The sequence below is a fragment of the Falco cherrug genome, unplaced genomic scaffold (assembly GCF_023634085.1).
Source record: "Falco cherrug isolate bFalChe1 unplaced genomic scaffold, bFalChe1.pri scaffold_101, whole genome shotgun sequence".
Taxonomy (NCBI): Eukaryota; Metazoa; Chordata; class Aves; order Falconiformes; family Falconidae; genus Falco; species Falco cherrug.
Window position 1 is genome coordinate 252,870 of NW_026599294.1, and position 10,770 is coordinate 263,639.

The window sequence follows — 10,770 nt, forward strand, 5'->3', positions numbered from 1 at the left end:
TGGTTCAGACATCAGACAAAAGGCACTGCTAGCCACGTGTTTTTCACGTGGCCTTGTTAATAGTACTGAAGCAGTACATCCAGACAGCGCATTTCAAAGATGGAAAAAAGAGTCAAGTGGGTGTCCAGCAAGTGCAGGAGGTGTGTTGGAGGGAACTAGTTCTCCCTGGAGTACTCCATTACTGTATTTGCACAGGTCTTTTTGAATGATATTATACAACTTTGTCAAGGAATGTACGTGTGTTTCTATTGATATGTATACACATAGCAGGTTATATACTCAGCACTGAGTAATGACAGACTCAAGGTGGCGAGCGTGATTTTTGGAAAGACTGTCTTATTACCAAGTGTGACCTCTTGTCTTCTGTAAACTCACACATAATGGTTTTCAAAAGCTTTTTTCCTCTTAACAGAAGGAAACATTGCAGACTCTGAGCAGTCATTCATCTTTAGGTCATTGATGGATAAGATATTTGCAGAGGAGATGAATATTCTAGAACAGGTGATACTGAGAAAATTTTTCTGTCTAAAGCTAAATTCCAGGTGCTTAACTTTGGGCCTGTACTGCCTCAGTGAAATAGAAACAGAACTTGGTTGTTTGGCCCTTTTCTCTCTCTCTTTTTTTTTTTTTTTTTTTTTTTAAGCTACAGATTTTTGCCACATGATCATGGAAATGTACCAGTCTGCCCAATGGCTGCCTGCAAAACACATGCAGAGCAGCAGCAGAGGGCTCTAAAAAGCAAGCAACACGTTATAACTTAATGTCTTAATGACTGGATGGGGTGGGGTGAGATTCCCAACCAGAAACGTGTGGTTTCCATGTGGTTCTGCATCACACAGCTCTGCGAAGTTGTTTGAGCTAGATCTGTCGTCATTATTACACGTGCTGGTAACAAGGAGCGCGCCTGTATTTCTTCTAGCTTATTTCTTCTAGCTAGTTTAATAACTGAGGGCAAAGCTCAGACTGTGGGGACATGTACCCTAACTTTGTGTATTCTAGTTTTCTGATCTCATATTTTGCTTAATATGATATTTTGCAAGAGGTTGTTTCAATTTAGCAACCTTAATTCTGAGTTAAAAACGCTTACTATGTCAACTGTCTAGGCAGTGTTCAACACCTGTTGGATGCCCTTTTGGAGTGGAGAAGAATAGCTTTTATTTTGTTTTATTGGTTTTATATTAGTTTTATTACAAGATAACATTGAGTGATCTTTGGGTTTATTTCTTTTGTTGTTGTGTTGTGTGTTTTTTTTAAGGAGAATACTAGTGTTAAAAGTGAATCCAGGACAGCGGAGACAGAAGAGAGACAATTCACTTCAGGAGCTGAGCCTGTGAATGAATCTGTAGGACAGACAGATTCATCTGTAAAATCTTTCTCCAGGAAAAGACGCGGTTCAGACACAGGCAACTCTCTCGGTAAGAAAGATTCTACATTTTTTCAGAGATTACGGCGACAGCTACTCTGAAACTAACTATTACAGAAAGGGGAGAGTAGAAGAATTTAGTTGTTGTCTGCCGTGTAAGTACCTCATTGTTCCTTCAGTTAAAATATTAAACTTGTACAACCTCTAGCGAGAACGGCTCCCACCAGGGCAGCGTGCCCCCTGGGCTTTGCCGGGGATGTGCAAGAAGAGTTCATTGCATGTGACAAACTGACAGGGGGCAGGAGGCGATGAAGAGGTCCACCAGGCAGCTCGCTTTCCAAATGCAGACGTTCATCTCCCCCCCGAGCTCTGCCCATGGCCAACCCCACGGATCCCACACAATTCAGCCACCCGCCCCATCTCCCTGAGGGGAGCAGGTTTGCAGGCGCTTGCCTGACCTGCAGCTGCTCCATCTGCCTCTCCAAGGCCGCCACTTTCATCTCCCAGCTCTTCCTCAGCTGCTCCTCTTGCTGCAGCACCTCTGACTTCTCAGACAGCTCGTTCATCAGCTTGCCGCACCACTCCTGTAACCTGGCCACCTCAGCGTTTTGCCTGCACCAACAGAAGCAGCGTTATTCCAGCCCGCAGGCCAGTCAAGCATCCCTGGCGTTACCCGGGGGGAACACATCCTCCTGGTGGGCCTGGTAACAGGGCTTGAAACATCTCAACGGTTGTGTTGGCCTGTTTCTCGGACACGCCTGGTCCTTCAGGGATGGGGTGGAAGGAGCCGATACATCAATTTCAAAAGCTCCGTTTCCATCCATACTAATGAAGGTATTCCAGCATGCTAGTAATCAATCAAATGTACTTGGTAGTAACATTAGAAGAGGCAATCGGGTCACCAAGCAGGTAAGCCCTGCCTTAGCATAGGCATTTGGATGGTTTTCTCTGACGTGTGTCAGAGCAGACATCTGGCTACATGCCAAATAGCAATGCAGAAATACCGGGGAGAACGTTTTCACTCCATCCGTGCTCAGACTGTTCCCCTTTTCGCTGCAGGCTCTCTCAGGAGCGCACCTCTCCTTTCTAGGGCTACCCTGGGTATGGCAGGTGAGGAAGCTACACGCAGGCAGGCTCCAATGGCTGACTCGGCTCCCGCTGGCTCTGGAAAGGTGGGTGAAAGAATCAGAGTGAGCATCTGGGCTGTAGAGACCAGAAAGGCTTTGCTGCTCCAAGGAATCAACAATGGATTCTTTTTTTGGAGATCAGGGAGCCCAACCCAAGCCGTCTGATGTGGAGAAAAGCTGAATTTCTTCAGGATTTCTTTCTTTCTTTTTTTTTTTTAACTTCCACCTGTGCAGCACAGCCTCCCTGGCTAGTTGCAGTCCACTGGCCAGCTGTCGTGTGAAGGCTGGCACTGCTGCACAACGATCCTGTCTGTCTTGCAGGCTGCAAGATTTTGGCCCAGTGCAGCAGGAGGAACTGAAGGGGGTCGGCGCTCTCTGGCTACAAGCCAGGCCGACTGAGCATGAAATCTCTGAATGCTGCAGCAAGATGTTTACTCCTTGGTTAACGGTGTCTGACAGGCTGAACAGAGCTTTGCTTCTCCACGTGGAGATGCAATGCCTTTTGAAATGAGTAATGACAACCACATCTCTAGATCAAGCGCATTGTTAATTCCTACTGTTGCACAGGGTGTTTGAGATCGTGTCTTTCAACAGACACAGGCTTGAACGTCCTCTGCCACAGCAGCAGCTCTAGAAGGAAGCTAATGGTTTCTAGCCTGTATGGTGCAGATGTGCTGCTCTGCATGGCACAGCTGTGGTGTCACAGACACTGCAAAACCTGCTCTTGTCCTGCGCACAGTTCTAGTGCCTCTAAAATTCAGTCAGACGGTGTAAGTTTTAGCCAGAGCTCACTTGAGCTGCATCACAGGGCATTTCACTTGTGAAGTTCTCATCTCTCACTAGTATCTCAAAAAACCCAGCCATCCACAACCAAAACCCAAAGGCCAATCCAGCATCCAGCTGCTTTGGGAGGTGGCGGGAGCAGCTGACGGGGCTGGAGAGCATTTGCCAGCAGTCAGTGATGCCCTTGCCCTAAGCTGGAGTGGCGAATTTTGATCTAAGTCTGACGCGGTGGCACTGTGAGGTCAGCAGCTCTGTTGGTACCAGCGCATTGTTGGGGTTGCCAGGTGAGGAATGCAGGGCGCTCAGCTCCGCCCCGGTCAGCTCCGGGGCACATTGGTCTGGCCCTAAAGCCAGCAGAAGGACGTGGGTACATGTTCTCTGGACCCTCGTTTCTGTTTCCTGCCAGGAAGAGGAAATCCATCCCTTTTCACCCTGCAGGTTAGGAGTAATCCCTCTGTCCCGATGGGGACCATCCCAAAGTGATGCTGCGTTGTCAGGAGGGAGGGGGCTGGCACCAGCTGTGCTGGGATGGAGCCGGCTGAGGCCGCTGAAATCCCAAACGACTGGGACGGGCCGGGATAGCGATGCCTGTAGTATCAGCTGGGATCTCGCGCGGTGCCCTGGTGTAGAAAGTTGGTCCTGCCGGGGGGAGGCTGGTTCCAGCTGGCGTTGGCAGCCTGCCCGCCTGCCGGCTCTCTGCTGCTTTGTCTGGGATGCTTGGCGAGGCGGGCAGGGAGAGCTGGGCTGCTGGTTGAAACAGCCCTCAACAACCCCCCTGGGGGTTGGAGGCGACGTTTTCATTGCCCTGTCACCCCCTCGCTGCACCAGTGCGGATTCGGCTGGGAGTGAGTTCGCCGCTGTCGGCTGTGAGAAAGGGAAAGGCTCTGAGGTCTCTCCCTGTGAGCACTGAGGTTTTGAAAAGATGCTGATCTCCTTAGTTTTATTCTTATTTTTGCCTCCTCCCTTTCCAGCCACTCCCTCCGTCCCCAGCCCACAACCTCTTAAAGAGGAAATTCAATGATGTTGACAGTTAAGGGCGGGGATGGGAACTTCTGATAGCTGAGGGCTTGATGCATTGATCACGAGAAAGCGAGAAAGCGCAGCCTGGCACCTCCTGGGGAGTGCCCCTGCGCAGATGAACTGCCTGGCTGCAGCATCGGGGGGGTTGTGAGCCACGTGGAGGTGGTGCCCATGGGGGAAACGCACGAGTGGGACAGCGGGGAAGAGCCTGGCTTCCAGACTCGGGACGGGGTTCGGTTAGCGATTAAGAAGAGTGGAGGCAGCAGCATCTTCCTCCGCGCGGGGCTGCACCCTGCCTGCCAGGTCTCAGACCAGGCAGTACAGTCTCCCTTGCGGCTCCGTGTGTTATGGGTGGAGAACCTGAGCGTGGAGAGGAGGGTGGGAACGGATGCCCGCCAGTTAACAGCAGAGGTGGAAAGAGAAGCACCACATCCAGTGCTCCCTTTGCAAGTTTCGTTTCTTCCTGTGGGCATCTGCTGGGGAGATGAGATGGTTAATGACCATGCTTTTGCTTTTTTTTGGCTTGAACTTGGGCCTTTTCCTGGTGTTTGCGTTGCAAGGAGATGGTAGCGTCTTGGTTCTCTGTGTGGCGTCTGTAGCATCATTGCTGGGGTGGTTCTCGTCACTGGAGGCTGGGAGCAGCGACCCAGTGGGATGTGGTCACTGCGTGTCCTCCCTGCCAGGCTGGGCAGAGGCCAGCAGTGCCGCAGGGTGCGGCTGGCAAAGGGAGGCGGCCAGGGCTGCTGCAAAGCTGGGGAAAGCTCTCCCGTGCATGCTTTCCCCTTCCAGGGGGGTGTTCTATTCCAGAGCTGAGACCCTGGATGCACTTCCACCTGCGCCTGGGCGCAGAGATAAGGCCAGGTGGCCCAGGGAGAGCCCAGGTCTTGGCCAAACTGCACCAGGCAGTCTGGAAACGGGCTCTCTTACTGCCGCAGGGCTGCAGGGATTGCCCAGGGTTGTGCAAAAGCATCCCATTGGACAAGGCATGGGCACTTTGCTCGTGGCTGTCTCTGATTGCATCCCTGGTTTTTTCTTCCCCCTCTTTGGTTCTTCTGGAGCTTGCTGCAGCCAGCGCAAGCAGCCCCTGCGGTGTGGCTGGAGCACCGTGCGCAGGCAGCGCAGCGGAGGAGCGCAAACCTGGGAGGGGGCGGGGGGTGTCAGCAGGTTGCCCACACAACACAGATGGACATGGGAAACTCGCTGCTCACAGAGAGGCTGTTGCGCCTCTTTGTTTTCCCCACTAACTGTTGTTGTGGTGTCTTGCAGGCACAGAAGAATAAGGCAGGATGGATGTCTATGACCCTCAGATGCTGAATCTTGTGCTCTTTGGAGGTCTGATGGTGGTATCAGCCATCGGGATCTTCCTGGTGTTCACCTTCATGGAGAAGGTCCTCCGTCCTTCTGAGGAAGCCTTGGCCAAGCAAGGCAAAGGGCTTAAGAAGACTCAGCAGAAGGAAAAAGAGAAAAAGAAGAAAGAGGAAGCTGTTGAGAAAAAAGGAAAAGGAAAGAAAAATCAAGAGAAACCTAATGGACAGGTCCCAGAGGCGCACCAAAGTGCTCCAGTGGTCAGCTCTGTCACCATAAAGAAAAGCAATGTTCTTCCAGCCCATGAGGAGCAGAAGCATAATGGACCTGTCAAGAAGGTGGCTGCATCCAAGAAGAAGAGCGAGCCAGGTAAGGCCAAGTTCCTCTGCATATATCCCCGTCGGGTAAGCCGGCAGAGGGATCGGAGAAGGGCTGGAGTCATCTCGTTCCCTTAGCAAAGAGCTGGAACGAACCTGCCTGGTGAAAGGCAGGAGACGACCTTGCTGCTCTGCATCACTGGCACCGCTGCGTGGAGCGACAGTCCCCCAGCGAGGCTGTGTCACAATGGAGTCCAGCTTCTGATGCCCACCACGTCTCTGCTCCCTGGCTTTAGCAAAGCGTGCCCAGCTCCGTCTGGAATCGATCAGTGTGATGGAGGGCGGTGGCAGGGCGGCAGGAGCAGTAGCAGAGCCAGGCAGAGGTGGCAGCTGGCTCAGGGAACGCTTGTCTGTGGTGAGCGCCGTCCCCAGCGCTCGTCACATTGCTTTCAGTTAGAGAGGTATCAAACTTGGCTGTGGACATCTGGGCGGTTGCTGGCGTGAAATGGCAGTTATGGGGTTGAAGTCAACTGAGGCGATGCTACTCAGCCCTGCCGTTGGCTCGAGCGCTCCCAACCCCTCCTCTCTCCTCCCCAGCACCTGCGGACTCGGATGGGCCCCTCCACCTGCCCTACAAGACGCTCGTGTCCACGGTCAGCAGCACGGTGTTCGGCGAGGGGGAGGCCCAGCGGCTCATCGAGATCCTGACGGAGAAAGCGGGCATCGTCCAGGACACCTGGCACGCGGTAGGGCTGCCAGCAGCGTCGCGTCCACCAGGGCTGGGCCAAGCCTCCGGGGGTGCGGAGGGGTGAAGGCAGCCCGTTTTCGGGCAGGCTGTCCCCCGAGGGGCAGCCTTAGGGACAGGAGCTGAATTTTCCCTGGGGCAGAGGGCAGGACCCTGTGCGTGTGGGGTGGAGGGGTTGGATGCGGAGGTGGTGGTCCCCGCTGATGTGCCACCCTGCGCCGGCAGGCCAAGCAGAAGGGTGACCCTGTCACTGTCCTGAAACGCCAGCTGGAGGAGAAGGAGAAGCAGCTCGCCACCAAGCAGGAGGCTGCAGCCGCTGCCAGAAACAGGGTGGAGGAGCTGAGCCAGGTAAGTGCCGCGCAGCCCTCCCGGCACCCCTGGCACGGGCTCTGCGCCTCACGGCTCGCCGTGTGCCTCCCTCTCCCCGCGTCTTACCCGCCCTTGGAGGTGAAGCCCAGGGGTTCTCTGGGCCCTTCATCCATTTGCTGTTTTCTCCCCCAAAAGGGGAGGAGATGCCCACCTGAGCTCCTCTCCTGGGCCTGATCCAGCCCGGGGAGGCACGTGCCCTGTTGGGCAGCCGCAGCTGGAGGGGGCTAAAGCCGTGCCCGTAAGAGACTGCAGCTTTCTGCTGCTTTCCGGAGGACAGTAAAGCCCTTCTCATCTCTTGGCAGAGCCCCTGAGCTGAGAAGGTGTTGATCAGTCCCTTTTTAAGGAGCCTGGTGCTCTTTACAGCCCCCTTGCCTGGCTCAGCCCCTTGCCTCCACCTCTCGTTGGGTGTTGAAGTCAGAAGGGACCCCCGGCGCGTCGTGCTCAGCACCTCCTGCCCCGCAGCCGCCAGGACCCTGCTGCAGCAGGTCCATCTGCCTGCAGGCAGGAGAGGAGAGGGCGAAGCCACCCTGTGCACTGAGTGCTGTGCTAAGCCCCGGCCTGTGCAGGCAGCCCAGGGCAGCGGCACGGCATCACCCAGCCGGCCAAGAGAGCACCCCTGCCTTGGCAGGGGGCGGAGGGGGGGTGTGTTTGGTTTGTGGGGGTGTTTTCTTTTTTTTGTTTTCCTGCTTTGCCCCAGACTTGATGTGATGATATTGATCCTGGGGCCGGGGAGGGGAATAAAATTCCAGGCTGTCACTCCTGTCTCTTAGCTGGCCCAGTGTGGAACAACAGTGGCATCCAGTGGCCACTGAGCCCAAAGCTTAATGCAGGAGGAAATGTAAGTGCGGAAGGGTGTAGCTGGGCCTGGGGGCAGCGCCGAAAGGGTTACACTTCTTAAAGTCTTCTGAGCCAGGAGGCCACTTGTTTCGAGTCCCCTTAAAGCAGGGGAGTTCCTGCGCTGAAACTGACCGGGTGGCTTCTCTCCTCGAAGGAGCTGGCGGCCGAGCGGGCCAAGGCGACGGCCGTGGAGGGCAAGCTGAAGGAGCAGCTGCTGGCCCGCGAGCAGGAGATGGCAGCGGTGCAGGCACGCGTGCAGGCCAGCTACCAGGACCATGTCAGCGAAACGCAGCAGCTGCAGGGCAAGGTGAGCCCCACGCGGTGCTCTGCAGCTTCCTCCGCTGGCTGCCGGCTGGCCCTCGGTGGCAGCTGCCTGGTCTTTTGGAGAAGACCGAGGTGGGCGAGGGGGCCAGAGCCTCGGGGAGGGGCGAGAGCCCCGCAGTGCTCCTGAGCCGTGGTGCTCACGCTAGAAGAGGGATGTGGGAGCATCCTCACGGGATGCAGCAGCCGCAGGGGCTGTCAGCAGCAGCAGACACCTCGCCGTGGCTTCCTTGGCAGTCCCTCTTGCCCATGGAGTGGGCTCCTCAGGGGAGAGCTGAGGGGCTGGCAGCAGCGGCATCAACCCCTGTTGGTCTCTCCCTAGATCCGCACCCTGCAGGAGCAGCTGGAGAATGGCCCCGACACGCAGCTGGCTCGCCTGCAGCAGGAGAACTCCATCCTGAGCGATGCCTTCTGCCAGATCAGAAGTCAGATGGAGAGCAAGTAAGACTAGGGGTGGGGGTGGGGGCAGAGCCTGGGGCCGCCCTCTGGCAAGCCCTGGGGGGGGCTGTCCATCATGATTGGCCACCCCCTTTCTGGAGGGTGCTTCTACAGACGCCCCAGCTAGCTGGAGGTAGAGGAGGGAGTGAGGAAGAGATTGCCAAATGGCTTCTGTGGGCCTGGCAGGGGAAACAAGGATGCTTTTCCCAAGTGGAAGGGCAGGGGAAGCCCTCTCTGCTTTGGAGTCACCTGTGCTGATGCTAGCGGAGGGGGCAGAGGGGACCAGAAGGCACTGCAGCATTTCTCCACACTTCGGAGAGCTTGTGCTCACCAACTTCAGAAGAAATGTCGCTGGCTCTTTGATGGGAGCGGTGCTGCAGAGAAGCGAGACCTGCCTGGTGCATACAGAACAACCAGGAGCTAGGGAGAAGAATTTGGCGCTCCTTTTTGTAGAAAGTCTGAAATGGCTGGTGATTAACAGTGGTCAGTTAATTACAGAGCAGACGCCAGCTGCTTAGAGTGCTTTCTCCTGTGTCTGGGAACACAGATCCTTGCGTCTTCTACTTCATGAGAAAGAAATGTCTCCTGTGATGGAAACGGAGCTTTTGAAATTGATGTGTCAGCTCCTTCCACCCCATCCCTGAAGGACCAGGCGTGTCCGAGAAACAGGCCAACACAACCGTTGAGATGTTTCAAGCCCTGTTACCAGGCCCACCAGGAGGATGTGTTCCCCCTGGGTAACGCCAGGGATGCTTGACTGGCCTGCAGGCTGGAATAACGCTGCTTCTGTTGGTGCAGGCAAAACGCTGAGGTGGCCAGGTTACAGGAGTGGTGCGGCAAGCTGATGAACGAGCTGTCTGAGAAGTCAGAGGTGCTGCGGCAAGAGGAGCAGCTGAGGAAGAGCTGGAAGATGAAAGTGGCGGCCTTGGAGAGGCAGATGGAGCAGCTGCAGGTCAGGCAAGCGCCTGCAAACCTGCTCCCGCCGGGTGTGAGGGTGGGGGGGGAAGCCTAGGTGGTGCACCGTGCTGGGTGGTAGCCTCAGGTGAGAGAGGAAACCCAGTGGCCCCTGCCAGCGGGTGCTCACGAGGACGTGGGTGCTCCCTCTCGACTCTGAAGCCCTTGGTGCAGGAGGTAGAGCTTGTGGCTTTGTTATTGTCACCGGGGTGTGGCTGGATTTGGGGGTTTAGGGGTGTTTAAAGGACACCTCCCAGGTAGAGCCTCTGAGCACGCCGCTGGAGCAGTGGCACATCGCTGGCTTGTGGCCGCCGAGGCAGCTCAGTGGAGACCTGAGGTGACCCGAGATGTTTTGGAGGGGGGAGTGTCGCCAGACGGCCAAGGGAGACTCAGGCAGACACCTTCTTTTGACTCCCATGTAGGAAAAACTAGGAAAAAAAAAAAAAAGAAAGAACCGGGGCCAGGCAGCAAGCGAACTACAGGAGCGACTGAAGGTTACCCAGGACCAACTGGCCAAAGGGAGACTGAAGAAGTGTAAAGAACAGCTTCAGGAAACGGTACTTGTGGTGGCCGCAGCCATCCCTCCCCTTGGTGCTGGTGGAGGGCAGGGGGAAGCGCGTGTCAGGCAGTGGTTGAAAACCGGAGACAAGGTGGCACTTGCTGCCAGAAACCATCTGGGTGGCTTTTGGGAAGCTCTGGGAGCACAGGAGATGGTGGCCATGGTTCTCCCTTCTCAAAAGGCAGGACCTGGCCCATCTGTGAAACGCTTTGATGCTTGAGCTGCCACGAGGATAAGGTTGAGAGCCAGTTGAGTAACCCACCTCTCTTTTCCTTCTCCAGGGGGAAGAGGACAGTTTGAAGGAAGGGACTTCAGTCTGACGAGTCTGTGACCTAGACCTTACCGTCACCTTACCAAAATGCCTTACACATTCCTAAAACGAAAACTAAAAATATATGCCTGATTTACTGTAGAAAAAAGTTGCAAGCCATTCGTGACCTAAAACCTAGTTTTGAAACTTAAAAAAAACCCCAAACACAAAAACCCAACCAGTAAACACTGCAGGCATATGTTTGTAAGAAAATCTTCATACTGTTTTGTACAACTACCGTTTGTTCCCAAGGGCACCGCACCGACCACATCGGGGCAGGCAGAACCCACAAATCTGTGAAAAGGGAAGACTCTGTTTGTAC

At 55.1% G+C, this 10,770-nt stretch overlaps 1 protein-coding gene across 1 annotated transcript; it reads left to right on the plus strand.

Moving 5' to 3' along the window:
* Positions 1-5,316: 5,316 nt before the first annotated feature.
* On the plus strand, positions 5,317-10,770 carry LOC129735019 (ribosome-binding protein 1-like). Its single transcript, XM_055700403.1, has 8 exons — positions 5,317-5,967; positions 6,513-6,661; positions 6,886-7,008; positions 8,021-8,173; positions 8,510-8,628; positions 9,424-9,577; positions 10,002-10,136; positions 10,420-10,770. The coding sequence occupies exons 1-8, from the start codon at positions 5,580-5,582 to the stop codon at positions 10,456-10,458; spliced, it is 1,260 nt and encodes a 419-aa protein (XP_055556378.1). The 5' UTR covers positions 5,317-5,579; the 3' UTR covers positions 10,459-10,770.

What these genes read in the sequence shown, in the direction of transcription:
- LOC129735019 (XM_055700403.1), top strand. Translation starts at nt 5,580, where the DNA reads ATGGATGTCTATGACCCTCAGATGCTGAATCTTGTGCTCTTTGGAGGT. An exon ending in GGGTGGAGGAGCTGAGCCAG is followed by an intron (nt 7,009 to 8,020) that starts GTAAGTGCCGCG and finishes CTCTCCTCGAAG; the next exon opens with GAGCTGGCGGCCGAGCGGGC. An exon ending in AGAAGTCAGATGGAGAGCAA is followed by an intron (nt 8,629 to 9,423) that starts GTAAGACTAGGG and finishes CTGTTGGTGCAG; the next exon opens with GCAAAACGCTGAGGTGGCCA.